Raw genomic sequence first — 18,032 nt, 5'->3', positions numbered from 1 at the left:
TCAGATTCATCTATTCAACCAACACAAAGAACTTCAAAGAGTGCCCCAAAGTTTCTACCGGAGAGTCAAGACGAAAATGTGTGCCAACCCCTATGCATAAGTTCACGAGGTCACGGAACCCGCAAGTTGATAACCAAAACATACATCACGTAGATCACATGATATCCCATTGTCACCACAGATAAGCACATGCAAGACATACATCAAGTGTTCTCAAATCCTTAAAGACTCAATCCGATAAGATAACTTCAAAGGGAAAACTCAATCCATTACAAGAGAGTAGAGGGGGAGAAACATCATAAGATCCAACTATAATAGCAAAGCTCGCGATACATCAAGATCGTGCCAAATCAAGAACACGAGAGATAGAGAGATCAAACACATAGCTACTGGTACATACCCTCAGCCCCGAGGGTGAACTACTCCCTCCTCGTCATGGAGAACACCGGGATGATGAATATGGCCACCGGTGAGGGATCCCCCCTTCGACAGGGTGCCGGAACAGGGTTCCGATTGGTTTTTGGTGGCTACAGAGGCTTGCGGCGGCGGAACTCCCGATCTATTCTGCTCCCCGATGTTTTTAGGGTATATGGACATATATAGGCGAAAGAAGTCGGCCAGGGGAGCCACGAGGGGCCCACGAGGGTGGAGGCGCGCCCAGGGGGCAGGCGCGCCTCCCTGCCTCATGGCTTCCTCGAAGCTTCCCTGACGTCTATTCCAAGTCTGCTAGATTGCTTCCGTCTGAAAAATAACTCTCCCGAAGGTTTCATTCCGTTTGGACTCCGTTTGATATTCCTTTTCTTCGAAACACTGAAATAGGCAAGAAAACAACAATTTGGGTTGGGCCTCCGGTTAATAGGTTAGTCCCAAACATAATATAAAAGTGTATAATAAACCCCATAAACATCCAAAACAGATAATATAATAGCATGGAACAATAAAAAATTATAGATACGTTGGAGAGGTATCACGCCGCCTCGCTCCTCGCCTTGTTGCATGGCCGCGCCCACACCGTCCTTGCCCCGCTGCGGCTCCCGCTCCGCTCTGGCCGCGCCACCACCTCCGGCCGACGTCGCAGCCGCCCCGCTCGCCGGCCTCTCTGCTCTGCTGCCCACCGCACGCGTCGCCCCAACCATCCCTCCGCTACCACCCCTGGCCCTGGCCGCCGGTGCCGGCATGCACCGTGCGCTCCCAGCGCCCTTCGGGCTCGCGCCCGTTCGGGTGCCCCGCCCCGCTGCTCGCCCGAACCCGTTAGGCCCCTATAGGCCTATGACAAATGGGGCCTACGCCCAGAACGATTTAAAAAATAAAATAAATTAATATATTAATTAACTTAATTAACTTAATTAATTATGTTTAATTAACCTAGTTAACTAGTGTTAATTAATTAAGCAGTAATTAGCTTAGTTAAACCTAATTAGAATAAACAGTGTATGACATGCGGGACCCACACATCAGTTTGACTAAGTCAACGCCCTGTTGACTGTTGACGTCATGCTGACATCATGATGACATCAGCAAACACTATTCTGGATAATGTTGGTTTAAAATAATTAAATAAATCCTAAAAGTGTTTTAAATCTTTAAAAGTTAGTATAAAATAATCTGTAGCTCGGATGAAAATACTTTGTACATGAAAGTTTCTCAGAACGACGAGATGAATCCAAATACGCAGTCCATTCGTCCGCCACACATCCCTAGCATAGCGAACATTCAAAAATCCCCCTGTGGTTCATCTGTCCGAAAACGCGAAACACCGGGGATACTTTCCCAGATGTTTCCCCTGTTTTTGTCGATATCACCTCCTACTGCGTTAGGGCACTCCTAACACCGTTACTTGTTGTGTCATGCATCGATATGCATCTGTTTGCATTGTATTCATTGTTTCTCCCCCTCTTCTCTCGCTAGACAGCGAGACCGACGCCGCTGCTACCCAGTACGACTAAGGTCTTGACGACCCCTCCTTCTTGCCAGAGGAACCAGGCAAGCCCCCCCCCCCTTGATCTCCAGATAACGCCTATTCCTTCTCTCTATTGCTTGCATTAGATTAGTGTAGCATGTTACTGCTTTCGGTTAATCCTATTCTGTTGCATAGCCTGTCATTGTTGCTACAGTTGTTGATACCTTACCTGTAATCCTAAATGCTTAGTATAGGATGCTAGTTTCCATCAGTGGCCCTACATTCTTGTCCGTCTGCCATGCTATGCTACCGGGCCGTGATCACTCGGGAGGTGATCACGGGCGCTCCCAGCTAAAAATGGAACTTTGAAAGATGTCACCTGATGTTGTTGAAGATGAAGTGATGCTAAAGAAGCGGCCGATGCACGGTGGAGACGTCGGTCCTCACGAGCCCCCAGGCCCAGGAGCCTCGGGAGGCTCTAAGGGCACGGGTAGGTCTTTGAGGGCCATCTCTACCTCTGCCAGGACCGCATGATGCCTGACCTCCTGAGCCTCCAGAACGCTCCTCAGCAGGCGCTGATGAGCGGGGACCGCGTTCGGCAGGCCAAAGGGCATGCGAACGTAGCTGTGAGGTGGTCCCTCGTAGCGCCCCACGCGCGAAGGCTAGAGGCGCTCCTGAGACGCGGCTCGGTTGAGCCCTGGCACGTCGATGCAAACGCGCAGCCCACCATCCTCGCCTGGATGTGGGGCTACGGCGGGCAAGCGGCGGCTGCCGCGCATGACTCTCGACTCCTGTAGCTCCTGGGTATTTCTTGCGATGAACTCTTGAGGGTTTGGTCTTCCTTGCCTTGTACCTTCCTGAGGGAAACGTGCCTGAAAGCACCCCTCCAAGTGGTGCCCGAGCACTTCCATCGTGACCTTGGCAAAGTCAGTGGCTCTCCAAGAAAGAGCCCCCGAGCCCTGCCTAAGGAGGGCGTCGGGCGCGCCTTCCTATGCGACAGAGGTGGTGCTCCCTGAACGGGCACAAATCCAGACGCAATGCCTCTGGAGGCGCCTGCTTCCTTTTGGCTTTGGCCAGGCGAAGCCTTCTTCTTCTTAAGGGTCGCCTCAGGAAGTCTTCCGCTCCTGTGATCTGGGTCTTCGATTGTTGCGGCTTGGAACCCGCGCTCAAGTGAACACACTGCGTCCCTTTCTTCACAGGGTACGGTGATGACTCCACCGCTTCCTGGCATCTTGAGGACATTGTAACCATGGTGAGTCACTGCCATGAACTTGGCTAGGGTTGGGTACTCGAGGATGGCGTTGTACGGCAGACGAATGTGAGCGACATCGAAGTCGATGAGCTCGGTGCGGTAGTTGTTGCGCTGTCCGAAGGTGACTGGAAGGCGAACCTGCCCTATTGGAACAGTGGAACCATCAGTGACTCCTGAGAAAGGCTTGGTCGGCTGAAGCTGATCGTACGACACTTGGAGATTGTCGAACATCTCGACGGACAGGATGTTGAGTCCTGCTCCGCCATCAATGAGGGTCCTGGTGACCTGCACATTGCTAATGACTAGGGAGCAAAGCATCGGGAGGACTCCAGCCGTTGCTGCACACTTGAGCTGATCTGCTGAGCTGAACGTGATAGCGCACGTAGACCACCTGAGAGGGCGCGCGGCCTCAAGCTTGGGGAGGACTGCATTCACCCCGCGAGAAAACTGCTTGAAGATGTGCTATGAGGCTGGGGCCTAGGCGCCACCCAAGATTAAAGCGATTGCGCGTGGCTCCTGGAAGCCCCCAGCCCCTCGTCTTGATGTTGGTCTTCATTCCTCCTTGGCGGTGGCGGCAGAGGAGGAAGGCCTGCGTTGCCGTGTGGTCGATCCTCACGAGGCTGATCCCTCCAGCCTCCCTCGCGAGGCTGGTCCTGCCAGTGATCCTCGCGAGGTCGGTCACGACACCCCTGGCGAGGGCCACGGTCTTCCCATCGTCCGCCACCTCTTCCTCCTCCTCGGCCATAGCCCCTGTCGTTGCGGTCGGGGCGTCGTCCGATTCGCCCATCTCGCACGGCCCTGAGCTCTTGACATTCGTTGGTGTTATGGGTGTGGAGGTCGTGGTACACGTAGTATCGGCTGCCCTTGGATGACTTAGGCTGATCCCTGCCTCACTTGGTGTATGGTTCCGCTGTAAGCACGGCAGCCCCATTGCGCTTCACGTCCTTGGCCTTGAGCTTTTTCTCTTCTGGCTTGGTTGCCGGGAGCTCGAGGAGGGAGAGGAGCCCTTCCTCAGCCCTGGCGCACTTGGTCGCCAAGTTGAACAGCTCCAGGGATGTGCACAGGTCTTCATGGATTGCTAGCTCCTCCTTCATCTTGATGTCACGCACGCCATCGGAGAAAGAGATGATGGCTTCTTCAGTCACCCTGGGGATCTTGAGGCGAGCGTTGTTGAAGCGTTGGATGTACTTCTGCAAGGATTCCCCTGGCTGTTGCTTGATGCGGCACAGGTCGCGCACAGCCGGGGGCCGGTCGCGGGTGCCCTGGAAGTTGGCGATGAAGCGGGTGAGCATATCGCCCCAGGAGGAGATTGTGCTGAGTGGCAGGTTCAGGAGCCAGGTGCGGGCGCCATCCTTGAGCGCCATGGGAAACCAGTTTGCCATGACCTTTTCGTCTCCGTTGGCGGCTTCGATGTAGGAATTCCACGGGGCTGCCGTGCCATCATAGCGAGGGGGCAGGTCAGGCTTGAACTTGCCTGGCCATGTGACGCCGCGTAGCTCGGGGGGTGAAGGCGCGATAGCCTGCTGTGGCCACTGGCGCCCTTTGCTGGCGCCGAGCTTGTTCCTGGGGATTACCACGCGCCGCCGCTTGGAGCAGTGCGGGGTCTTTTCGTGGGGGCGTAGGGACGCGATATTGGCGCGTCGGCGCTGGGAGCGCGTGAGCACCTTCTTGGGGACGAGGGATCTCTTGGCAGCTCCCTTCTTGTTGCGCAGGCGCCGGACATGGAGGGTCTCGCCTTGGGGCTGCGCGCCTTGGAACCAGGGCGCCTTCTTGGGGAGGAGGTGGTGGAGGCGCCTCCTGATCCTCGCCCCCTGCACGGAATGGAGGGCGAGGCAGCGAGAGGGGCGGCAAGGGGGAGCCCCCTGTGGCGCTGCCGAGCTCAATGATGCGGGCGAGCCAGTCCTCATAGAGGTCATCGACGGGGCGGTAGTGCAGGAGCTCTCTTACCAGGAGCAGCGCGGCATGCGCGTCCGTGGGGGCACGACGGGCGTGGGACGATGAACCAGCTGGAGTCAGCGACAGGGTGGCGGTGCGGCCATCCCGCCGCACCGAAGGATGCTGGGACGAGGCCTGCTGCTTGTTCCCCGCCGGGCCGGTGGTGGCAGGCGACGGGGAACGACGAGGGCGTCCGCCGACGGGCGCCGTCTGGGCGAAGCGGGTGGCGAGAGCAGCCCGGCGCTCGGCGCGAGCCCGACGAGCGTCAGCCATGGACACGACGGAAGATCACACGCGAACAGTGGAAGAAAGGTTCCGGCGCACCCCTACCTGGCGCGCCAAATGTTGGATTTCGGGTTCCGGTAGACCCTTAAGGTTCAAACTCTGGGGTGCGTGCGGAGATCTCTCCCCTACCGATCTACGTCTCATCTCCTCGTGTGATCTAAGCTGGAAACGACGAACAACACAAGGGACACGAGATTTATACTAGTTTGGGCCACCGTTGTGGTGTAATACCCTACTCCAGTGTGTGGTGTGGTGGATTGCCTCAGGGGCTCATGATGAACAGTACAGGGGAAGAACGGCCTCGCGAGAGGTGTTCTTGAGCTGGTGCGGTGTGTTCTACTTGGTCTGGATCTCTCTCTCTCTCTCTCTCTCTCTCTCGGCTTTGTCCGGCCTTGTCGTCCGTTGTTCTCGTGGTTCCTACGGTGGCTAGCCCTATTTATAGAGGCCCTGGGCCTCTCCCTAAATAATGAGTGGGAAGGGCGCCAACAATTGACCATTTTAAAGGGGAACATTTAGTACAGGTTATCCTGACCAAAGGTGTGGTCTTCGGCTGCCAAAAGCACTGGTGATGACGCCGTCTTGGGCTCCACGGTGACCTCCGTCCTGCCGCTCTGCTGGTCTTGGTCTCGTTGCACCGGAATGGTAACATTTGCCCGATGCCTTGGCATGTGCTTGCTCCCTTTGCATCGAAAGGGAAACAAGGACACTGCGCGGGCCGGCGCCCGCCAGGTCTTGATCGTCATGGCTTGCGTCATGGGATCCTCGCGAGATTCCCCTACCTTGATCTCTCCGCCTCCTCGCGAGCCTGCCTGATGAGGCTGCCCCTGAGGAAGCTTCTTGTCGTCCGCCCCACAAGGCTTGGCCCCTCGCGAGGGTCTTGAGCTTGAGCTGATGAAGCTGGGCCGCGCTAGGCCCCCACTTGAGCCACGCCGCAGGCCGCAGGTAGGCAAGTCTTGGGACCCCCGTTCCCAGAACGCCGACAGTTGCCGCAACAGGGCTGCGGCAACAGGGTTGCGGCAAGCCTGACCCTTAGGCTCCAACGGTCAGTCAATCTGAGCGCGAGACTTATCTTGGCGGTTTGGAGTCGATTCCTTGCGACGCGCCGTGTTAATGCGTAGCCAGGCCAGGCCCATGCGAGCCTTCCCCTCTTCTCTACGCTCTCCTTTATGCTCTACGTCCTCAGGTCCCGGCCCTCGAGCGAGCTCAGCGGCCGCTGGTATGTCAGGTCACGTGGCGTGGTCAAGGCCAAGGGGTGAGGGCTGGAGAGCCAGTAAGAGCTCCTGAGTCGCGATGCTCAAGAGCCCCCCTTTTAACGCGCAAGCGGATTGCATGGGAGAAGAGGAAGCTCGCGGCGCCGCCTGCTATCATCCTCATGAGATCCTGCGAACCAGCACAAGGAGAAACATGGTTTGCCATTATGGTTGTCAGTCCGCCCGGTTGCTTCGCGAGGAGGCGGAGGCACTGAGGGCCTAGTGAGGTGACATGCGCGGGGCGTGTTGCGAGCCAGAGCTCGGCCGCTCAGATTTGTCGATGTTGCAGGGACGGACCCATGCACAAGCGTCGTGCTAGCGTGAGCGGCCCCCATGAGAGGCGAAAGTCAAGCAGGTGACAGTCATAGATAGGTTAGGCATGGGAAGCGAACAAGCTTAGGTAAATGCAAGGAAGATACATGCCACTGGGTCAGGCCCGAGTGGCTTGGGGATGATGCAGCTCGAGGGGCGCCCCCAGCAAGGTAAGCTAAAGACATAATAAAAAGGGATACATGCCATAGGGACGGACCCATGTGGCCTGGGAATAATGCAGCCCGAGGGGCGCTCCCAGCTAAATAAACTTGGAAAGTGTCACCTGGTTCTGTTGATGATGGGATGTCGGAGCAGCTGAAGGTACGCGACGGAGGGGTTGTTCCTCACGAGCCACCGGGGTCCTGAGCCTCGGGAGGCTTTGGGGGCCCAGGCGGTTCCTTGAGGACCTTCTCCATCTCTGCCAGGACGGCATGGTGCCTGGCCTCCTGAGTCGCCAGGACGCGCCGCAAGTTGCGCTGATAGGCGGACGCCACGCTCGGCAGGACAAAAGTCATGCAAACGTAGCTGTGCGGTGGACCCTCGCAGCGGCCCACGCGTGAAGGCCAGAAGGGATCCTGAGATGCGGTTGAGCGCTGGGATGTCGATGCAGACGCGCAGCCCGGCATCCTCTCCTGGATGTGGAGCTACACCTGGTGAGCGGCGGTCGCCGCGCATGGCCCTTGCGTTTTGCAGTTCCTGAGTGGTCATGGTGATGAATTTCTGAGCGGTGGGCGCTCCTCTCCCTGTGTCCTCCTGAGGGAAGCATGCCGCCTGGCACGCCTCCATGTGGTTCCCGAGCGCCTCCCACGTGATGTTGGGAAGGTCTGAGGCTCTCCAGAAGAGAGCCCCCGAGCCCTGCCCGAGAAGGGCGCCGGGCGCGCCTTCGTATGCGATGGAGGGAGGTGCCCCTAGAGCAGGCGCTGATCCCGACGAGGTCCTGTCGCGATGCCATCCTCCTGAGGTCCTGCATGATGCAGCTTCTTCTTCTTCTTCTTGGGGATGGCCTCAGGAGGGCCCTCGCTCTTGCTGTCAGGGTCGTTGATGGCTGCAGCTTGAAAGGCGCGCTCGAGGGAGCACACCGCATCTCTTTCTTCACATGGGACCGTGATGATTCCGCCGCTGCCCGGCATCTTGAGGACATTGTAGCCATGATGGGTCACTGCCATGAACTTGGCCAGGGCTGGATACCCGAGGATGGCATTGTATGGTAGACGGATGTGCGCAACATCGAAGTTGATGAGCTCGGTGCGGTAGTTCTTGCATTCTCTGAAGGTGACAGGGAGGAGGACCTGCCCTATTAGTGTGGTGGAGCCGTCGGTCACTCCTGAGAAAGGCTTGGTAGGCTGAAGTTGATCATACAACACTTGGAGGTTGTCGAACGTGTCGACAGACAGGACGTTGAGCCTTGCGCCACCGTCGATGAGGGTTTTGGTGACTTGCATGTTGCTGATGACTGGGGAGCAGAGCATCGGGAGGGCGCCTGCGGTAGCAGCACACTTGAGCTGGTCCGCCGAGCTGAATGTGATGGCGCACTGGGACCACCTGAGCGGGCGTGTGGCCTCAAGCTTGGGGAGGACTGCATTCACTTCACGAGCAAACTGCTTGAAGATACGCTGCGAGGCTGGGGCTTGTGCTCTGCCTAAGATGCAAGCGATGGCACGCGGCTCCTGGAGGCCCCCAACCCCCTCGTCTTGATGGTGATCATCATTCCTTCTTGGTGATGGCGGCAGCGGAGGAAGGCCAGCGTTGCCCTGAGGACGATCCTCACGAGGCTGGTCCCTCCAGGCGCCCTCGTGATGCTGATCCTGCCAGCGGTCCTCACGAGGTCGGTCGTGCCACTCCTGGTGCGGGCCACGATCGTCCCAGCGTCTGCCACCATGTCCTCCTCCTCGGTCGTAGCCCCGGTCGTTGCGCTCGGGGCGTCGACCGAAGCGTCCTTCTCGAATGTCCCTGAGCTCTTGGTAGTTGTTGGTGTTGTGGGTGTGCAGGTTGTGGAAGAAGCAGAATGGTTGGCTGCTCTTGGATGACTTGGGTTGATCTCTGCCGCGCTTGGTGTCCGGCTCCGCTGCGAGCACGGCTTCTCCCTTGCACTTCACGTCCTTGGCCTTGGCTTTCTTCTCCTCTGTGTCCGTAGCCGAGAGCTCAAGGAGGGAGAGGCGCCCTTCCTCAGCTCCAGCGCACTTGGATGCCAGGTTGAACAGCTCCTGAGATGTGCACAACTCCTCGTGGATAGCGAGGTCATCCTTCATCTTGACGTCGCGGACGCCATCAGAGAATGCGGAGATGATGGCCTCGTCTGTGACCTTGGGGATCTTGAGACGGACGTTGTTGCAGCGTTGGATGTACTTCTGGAGGGCCTCTCCTGGTTGTTGCTTGACACGACGCAAGTCTCCCATGGCCGGTGGGTGGTCGCGAGTGCCCTGGAAGTTGGCGATGAAGTGGTCGCGCATCTCGTCCCACGAGGAAATCGAGCCTGGAGGCAGATTCAGGAGCCAAGAACGGGCGCCATCTTTGAGGGACATAGGGAACCAGTTCGCCATGACTTTCTCGTCGCCGTTTGCCGCCTCAATGCTCAGCTCGTAGAGCTGCAGGAACTTCGCGGGGTCGGGGGTGCCATCGTAGCGATGAGGCAGATCTGGCTTCAACTTGCCCAGCCAGGCGACGCTACGCAGCTCGGGAGTGAAGGTGCGGCAGCCGGCCGTGGTCGCCGGGGCCCGTCTTGGAGGCGGAGCCCGGTCTTGAAGCCCACGTGTCGCTTCGGCAAGCTGCACATGGCCCGGCCGCGGCAGATAATCTTGGCGCGGTGGTGCGAGGAGTGGCGGAGCGTTCCCTTGCGGTCGAGGGACTTCTTGACAGCTTCTTTCTTCATGCGCGGGCGCCGGACGCGGCGGGTCACGTCGTGGAGGCGCACGCCTTGGCGCCATAGCGCCGTCTTAGGGCAGAGGTGCTCTGTGGGCTACATCGTTCGTAGCTGGCGGAGGGCGAGGCGGAGAGAGGGACGGCGCAGGGGAGCCCCCTGCGGTGCGGACAAGCTCGGCGATGCGGTCGTGCCAGTCCTTGTAGAGGTCGTCGACCGGGCGGTAGCGCAGGAGCTCGTGCGCCATGAGAAGCGTGGCCCGTGCGTCCATGGGAGCGCGGCGAGCATGGGACGACAAACCAGCGGGAGTCGGCGACGGGGTGGCGGTGTGGCCGTCCCACCGCACCGAGGGGTGCAGCGAGAATGCTTGCTGCTCGTTCCCCGCCGGGCCGGTAGCAGTGTTGGCGGCAGGCAACGGGGAACGACGAGGTGGCCCGCCGACGGGAGCCGTCTGAGCGACACGGGTGGCAAGGGCAGCCCGGCGCTCAGCACGAGCACGGCGAGCGTCCGCCATTGAAACGACGGAGCAACTGGACACGGAGCGATGGAAAGGAAGTTTCGGCGTACCCCTACCTGGCGCGCCAAATGTCAGATCACAGGTTGTGGCAAAACCCTTAAGGTTCAAACTCTGGGGTGCGCGCGAAGTTCTTTCCTCCATACCGATCCGCGCCCTAGCTTGCTAAGATCTCGCGGACGAACTCGGCAAAATCACAACACAAAGACGCAAGATTTATACTCGTTCGGGCCACCGTTGTGGTGTAACACCCTACTCCAGTGTGATGGTGGTGGATTGCCTCTTGGGCTGATGATGAATAGTACAAGGGGAAGAACATCTTACCGAGGTTGAGGTGTTCTTGTGCTTGGTGAGTGGCTAAGGGTTGGCTAAAGATCAGATGAGATGCCTCTGAATGAGTTCTCTTTTTAATGAGTCCTCACCTACGGTGGTGGCTAGTTCTACTTATATAGGCCCTGGTCTTCTTCCCAAATATTGAGCGGGAAGGGAGCCAACAACGGCCAATTTGAAAGGGGACAACTATTACAGCTTATCCAAACAAAAGCGGTCTTCACCTGCAAAAGGCTCTGGTGGTGACGCTTCTATGGGCTCCATGGTGACCTCCCTCTTGCCATCCTCCTGGTCTTGGTCTCGTTGCACCGATATGGAAACCTTTGCTTGATGCCTCGGTACTCTGTGCCCGCGCTTGCCCCCTTAGCATCAAAGGGGAAACAAGGACACTGTGCGCGCTGGCGCGCGCCTGGCGCGCGCCTGGTCTCGATTGTCATGGCTCACGTCACGAGAACCTCGCGAGGTTTACCCTGCCTTGATTTCTCCGCTCCTCGCGAGCCAACCTGGTGAGGTCGCTCCTGAGGTCTTGTGTCATTCGCCTCGCCAGGTTTGACCCCTCGCGAGAGTCTTGAACGCCTAGTTGATGAAGATGGGCCGTCCAGGCCTGCCAGCAGAGCCACACCGTGGGCCGTAGGTAGGCAAGTCTGGGGACCCTCGTTCCCAGAACACCGACACCTTGCCTTGATCTATCCGCCACTCGCGAGCCAGCCTAGTGAGGCTGCCCCCGAGGAGGTCTTGTGTCATCTGCCTCGCGAGGCTTGGCCCCTCGCGAGGGTCTTGAGCGCTTGTTGATGAAGATGGGCCGTACAGGGCTGCTAGCGAAGCCACGCTGTGGGCCACAGGCAGGCAAGTCTGGGGACCCCCATTCCCAGGACGCCGATAGTCGCCATCTCATTTCTGGTTCACCATGTAACCATCAACAACTAAGAAAATAGTGAGAGAAAAAGAAAGAAGAAAACGTAACTCCTACGACCTGGAAAACAGATACAGCCGCAGCCTGGATTCGGTTGCCTGGTCTCGCCGTGTTTTGCTCGTCTACCTCCAATGTGGCTCACCGCGGGCACCGCAGCCTGAGCCGCTTCTATGCCTCTCCTCCTCCGGCCGCATCTTCTTCAAGTCGCCATTGCCTTCCTCGTGCCGCATCTGCTGCAACAGTGAGCCACCCGTCTGCGACCTTGAGCCGCCGTTCGTGGATGGCCGGTCCCTGTTCCGTGGTGGCGCACTCCCAAGCTCGCCACGGCTGCGCACCGCTTCCGTCGCGGTTTCCGCAAGTCGCCGTCGCGGACGAGTCACCTCTGCCATGGCCAGGACACAATCAGCCGCTGGCCAAGTTTACTGCTGTGGTGAGAACCCCGAGCCGGCCATGTGCCCTCGCAAAACACCGCCGTCCTGCATCTGAGCCGCCTCGCGCTTGACCCGTCGTGTTGCACTTGACTTGCCGCGTCGAGGATGAGCTGGCCGCACCCTCCGCTTCCCTCCTGTGAGCTCACTTGGCCTGTTTACAAATTGCCATCGTCTTCATCACGACAGTCGTGCTAGACCGGTTCAGTTTGTCGTTGAGCCGCCCTTATGGACTTTACAGGCGTTGAGTTATTTCCGCTGCAACCCGGCCCAGCCCTTTCCGCGCGCACATGCTGCCGTGGGTAAGTCGCCAGATCAATTTCGTGCGCCGCCGCAAGTTGCTAGCTCGAGGCCTGCAAGAATTTCTGCCATAGTCTTCATGTGTACAGTGGCCGTGTCCAACTGCTACTCTGTCTGAGGCATACCGGATCAAGTTTCGAGCCGGCCGACCGTAGCGCACTGTGTCAAATCTCAAACTGTATCAGGATCAAGTGCGTGGTGTGGCAGTACTATAGTACGGCTTTGCTATGAAAGAAAGAACTGATAGAAAAAGGAGCAGCTACCGCATGATCCTCCGCGTCCACACCAGCCGATGAGGACAATCCATCAAATCAACGTGGTGCTAAGTATTGCTAATATGCAAGTGGTCAAAAGTCAAAATACCATGAATCAGCAAGAAAAGAGAAAAAAGGAGGGGGATCCAATGAGGGTGAGGAGGTCCTGGACTCAACCTCGGCAGCCGTGGCCCGTCTAGCTTTCACTTTGCCTCGCCTCCACTACTGCCGCGTCTCCGGCTGCGCGGCGGGTCACCTCCATCAAATTTGGCGAGCTGCCGCTGGATCAAGCCCCTGCTTCCTCGCTCGTTGCAACCTCGTCAAAGCTGGCCGTGCCGTGAGCCGCCCCCGCGCACGGCCTTCCGCGCTGACTCGCGCCGTGCCGTTTCACCAAGGCCGGCTCCCCCGCATTTCTCTGAGCCAGTTAGAGCATCTCCAACAGCCGCGCTAAGCGCTGCGCGCAAAAAACCTGTTTACCGCGCGCTGTGGCTGGTTTTGCGCGCCCGCCTACGCTGGCTCCAGTAGCCGCGCTATAATGCAGCGCGCGCGCGCCGCTCCAGTAGAGCGCAAAAATACAGCGCGCGCGACTCGCCGGGCATTTTGCATATATGATATTTTGGACAAAAATGAACATGTGAAATTTGACACAAACAAGTTGATGAATAAAAGTTCATGCCCACAAGTTCAAAATCATGCCCACAAGTTCATCCAACCAAGTTCAAATGCAAACTAAAGTTCAAGACATGAAAGACACATCAATCTTCATCTTCCTCGTCTTCGTCTTCGTCCTCATCTTTCGAAGACGACTCTTCCGCCTCCGAAGATGAATCTTCCTCCCTCTCCTCATCATGCTCAAGTTGTGAGCATCAAAGTGTTCTTTCATTCGCCCCCAATACACGTCTCTACTTTGATCACCTCCAATGGATGTATCCCTCGACACTTGCAAATAAGTATGGCATAGTAACTTGTCATCGTTTGTTGAGTAATTGCCCGCTCTTCCTTTCGGCGCCTCGACAATTCCCTCACCCTCCTCGTCCACCTCAAACTCATGGTCTTCGAAATGGATGTCATTGGTTTGAGACCAATGCGAATTGTTGGACCCAACACCCATAGTGGACATGTATGGATCATCGTTGAGACTACAAAGGTTTTTGAACAATGCAAATAAGCTATCTATATGTGATGATGATGCATTGAAAAAATAAGAAGAAAAGAAAAGTTGGAAATTTTTTCACCTTGGGGGCATTTCATCGAACACGTGGTGCGCGTCGGCGGCCGACTCAACGAGTGAGCTCGCCGGCGCTTCGGTAGCCGCCGCGGTCGTCGACGCCCTGCAAACTTCTTTCCCCTCGCCTTCGTGGTGCCGGAGCCGTCCGCCGCCTTGTTTTTCTTTGCGGATATTTTGCCCTTCTTCGTCCGCACCGCATAGGGGACCTTCTTCGACGGTGCGGTGGCGGCACGGGACGGCGCCACCCGGCGCCGTGGTCATCCGCGGCGGCAAGAAGAGGCTGTGCAAGAGGCCGACGCTCGACAGAGCTCCGGCGGTGGAGACGCCAGCGCTTCCCGCGCTAGGGTTTCCGGCGGCTGCGGCGGCGGCGGCGGGGGGGGGGGGGGTCGCGGCTGTACAGCGGGGTGAGCGGGGCACCGGTGTGCGCGTCCATGGGTGGGTGGCAGGGCGCCGGAGCCGGCACGCGCGGGGCGTAGGATGAGGAGAGGAGAGAGTGCGGCGCGAGCGCTCGAGTGTGCCGCGCGCTGTAGCTGGCACCCAAAATACGCCGCGCGGGTAAGTGTTTTCAACCGCGCGCCCAACCCGTTATAGCACGCGCGCCATTTTTGCGTGCCCGCTGGAGCGACCCGCCAGGTTGCGCGCGTGCTAAAACGGCCTAATTTGCGGCGCGGCGCTAGTTTAGCGCGGCTGTTGGAGATGCTCTTAGAGCATCTCCAACAGGCGCCCAACGCGGCGCGCGCAAAAAACAGCTTTAGCGCGCGCCCATCGCCTGGTTTGGCGCGGCGCGCTGCGCCCGCTCCAGCAGCCGCGCTAAAATGCAGCGCGCAAAAAATGCAGCGCGCACACAACATTTTTTTAATTTTCAAACGCATAGATAAAATAAAAACTAGATAGATTGCATAAATAAAAAACGATACAAAGGTATTTTACATCGGTGCAACTAGATGGATAGTTCGAAAGCATAGATAAACTACGGCGCAACTAGATAGAAACTACTCTAAGTCGCTATCATCATCACCATTATCATCCTCGGCGGTGTCGTCCGACGTGTCTAGCCAGATGTCCAGCCACCGATCATCGTTCGGCGCGAAGAACGACTGCCCACCTGCTGCAACGATGTCGGACTGCGCATTCGCCAACGCCTTCCGCTGACGCCTTTCCAACCGCGTCTCGCGGCGCCTTCGCGTGTCCTCCTCGCGGCGCCTTGCCCAATAGGCCTGCTCGTAGGCGACGTCCTCCAGGTGGCGCTGGCGCCACTCCGCCATGACCCCCTCGTCCTCTTGGGCGACGAGGAGGCGGCGTTGTCGCTCGGCGTGCTCTGCACGGTCTTCCGCCGTGTTCAGACGAGGCAGGGGGGCGAGGTTGAGCGCTTGCTGGAGCGTGTACACATCTTGAAAGTTCATCTGGCCACGTGGCCGGCCTAGGCGCCACGCCGCCGCGTCGTACGCGCGGGCGGCCTCGCGCGCTGTCTCGTACGTGCCGAGGCCGAGCTGGAGTTCGCCGGAGCGTATCTCCGCGGTGTAGCAGCCATTGGGGTGCAGGCGGACGCCGCGGTAGCCGGACGCTCCTCGGCGGCGCGGCGGCATGGCGGCGCATCGGTGGCGGGGCGCTGGAGCGGCGCGTGGGAGAGAGGGAGAGGAAGAGAGGAAGAGGAAGTGTGGAGAAGCGCGTGGCAAAGCGGCGCGCAGCTTTATAGGCGTGCGCGAAGCGGCGCGCCAAATCTTGCGCGCGAGCTGGCGCCTTTTCGCGCACGCGCGCAAACGATTCCGGCGCGCGTTTGTTTCCCGCGGCCGCTGGAGCGCGGCAAACCGCCCCGCGCGCGCTAAAAGCTGGGTTTACCACGCGCGCGCGCTTCGTTTGGGGCGTTTGTTGGAGATGCTCTTACTACGCTCCACTCAAAATCATCGTTGGTACGCCTCTGAGCCGCCCCGGCTCCGTACGCTTCGACGTCCACAACTTCTGTACGCACCTGCTACGCGCCCGTGTTGCTGCATCTCGTCAGGCCCGCACTCGCACGGTTCCGCCAGTGCCGGCTCTGCCCCCTCGCCTCGCCTCGCCGGTCCATACCACACTGAACCGCCTTGCCGGGACGTCTTGAACCACCAGCAGCATTGAGCTGCCCCGGCCTACGCAGGGCAATCTGCTGCTGAGCCGCCGCTCACCTCCACCTGCCAGAGATGCCTCCATGGCCTCCTCCGCCTCACTGCCGGAGTGGGCGCGGAGCCGCACCAAGTCGCCCTGCATCGAGCCACTGCTGGAGAGCCGCCCCGCACCTCCGGGTTTCCCTGCGTCGAGCTGCTGCTGGAGAGCCGCCCCGCTCCTCCGGGTTTCCTCGTGTCGAGTGCCGCTTGAGCCGCAGACTGCCCCTCACGAGCCCACGGCTGACTGGCCCTCACTTCGCTTCAGAGCCACCCCAACTCGAGTCACCGGCCGGCTCTGCCTCACCTCGCCTCAGAACTGCTACCCCAGTCGCCCCCGCTTGGTTTTCTCCCTGAGCTGCTGCGCTGTTGCATGTTCTCCTGCTCGCTACTGCCTGAAGAAAGGGGTCGGATTTAAAAAAAAGGGGTCAACATGACCCGGAGGATCACTTCTGAGCCGCCCAGTGCTGTGCTTTTAGCTGCCACCTCTGTCATCATTGCTGCAACTCTACGGCTGATAATTTTCGGTCAAACATGTCAGCTGAAATCCATCCTGTTAAGTTTCTATTAATGCATTTTTATTTTCTGTGAGAACAATTACTCTCGTTTGTGCAAATTCTTATGCAGAATTCATAATGGCAAAGGCGGCCATTAAACTATGGCCCTTGCATACATCGGATGGATCAGTGGACATGGTCTTTTATAACCCATCGGGATTCAACATATTTCAGCAATTCGCTGTTCAACTATATGCCGGTTCATATCACGGTGAAGTATGGAGAGTCTCAAGCCAACTCCTCGAGTAGTCTTAAAACTCGGGGGCTACAATGACATGACTCGGCGGAATTGGCCTGTCTCAGTGAATTCAAGAACCCCAAGACATTGAAGGGGAAGATAATCCGGTCCCGGAGGCTGCTGCCATATTGATGAAATTTAAAGGCCGTCAGAAAAATTTCCGGCTCAAAATGAAGATTTCGGTTTAAAATCTGGTTCAAGGGAAATCTGCCTCTCATAAAGCTATGAAGCTCTCAATATCCGTTTTACAATTCCGGTTCAAAAGAATCCATCTCTCGCAAGTTTGAGTTCTCAGAAAAATTAAAGGTTGCCAAAGAGAACTTGCTGCCATGATGTGCGGTTCAAACATGGGCATCCTGTCTTATGGGCTTAACTTATGATGGTCACTTATGGGCTTCCTGCTCATTGAGCAAAGCTGTGAATATCCCTCTTGATCCGGCTAATGCGCCACACTTACAAATCACTTGGGGGCTCCCTGCTCATTGAGCATAGTTGTGAATATCCCTCTTGATCCGGCTAATACGCCACACTTACAAATCACATGGGGGCTTCCTGCTCATTGAGCGTAGCTGTGAATATCCCTCTTGATTCGGCTAAAACGCCACAAACCACTTGGGGGCTTCTTGCTCATTGAGCATAGCTGTGAATATCCCTCTTGGTCCGGCTTATACGCCATGCTTACAAAGCACTCGGGGGCTTCTTGTTCAAACATAGGTGTATTCACCAAAGAGAACATAGTGTTACTACCCTTGTGAACTGGTTGGAACACCAGGTGTATTCACCAAAACATTCCGGGTTATCCTGCTTTGTAGAATCTGCCACTCCGCCCGGGTAATCCTGGAATGACAAGCCGAACTCTTGACAGTCAATCTTACACAGACCCTGAACTTGTCAACATTAAACCAGCGGTCATGTGAGGCCGGATTCACAAAGTGTAAAAGGTTAACTCAGTGGCTTGGCGGCCCATGAAAGCCTTGGAGCTTTAGGGCTAGCCTATGAAAGCCTCGTTTTCTCGATTTTGATTCGTTATCTTTTCCTGAGCATTTTTTGGGATTTGTATATTTATGCCATATTAACATATGGCTTGAGACAATTCAGGCCATGTAGCCTTAACTATATGACTCATAATTGAGCATATTGGGTAAATAACCCGCCCTGATAGCAGACTATAAGTTGCCAGGATATCTTTGCCTTGAGCAATCAAAATCATGATATTGCATGCCTACGGGTCAACACACATGACGGATTATATTATTCAAATCTTGAATAGCCAACATGGCTGGATTTTTATTATGGTTATCAATAACCAGTATTATGATTGAGGTTTTCAAAGTCGCTTTA

General features: G+C 57.2%; 1 protein-coding gene across 1 annotated transcript; it reads right to left on the bottom strand.

The window, feature by feature from the left end:
* Positions 1-14,750: 14,750 nt before the first annotated feature.
* LOC147974581 (uncharacterized) lies at positions 14,751-15,344 on the bottom strand. Its single transcript, XM_087520085.1, has one exon. It carries the CDS (start codon positions 15,342-15,344, stop codon positions 14,751-14,753), a length of 594 nt encoding a protein of 197 aa, XP_087376211.1.
* Positions 15,345-18,032: the final 2,688 nt, after the last annotated feature.

Source organism: Triticum urartu, chromosome 4A (genome assembly GCF_056163025.1).
Source record: "Triticum urartu cultivar PI428250 chromosome 4A, HENAU_Tu73, whole genome shotgun sequence".
Taxonomy (NCBI): Eukaryota; Viridiplantae; Streptophyta; class Magnoliopsida; order Poales; family Poaceae; genus Triticum; species Triticum urartu.
This window is presented reverse-complemented; position numbering and strand designations above follow the sequence as displayed.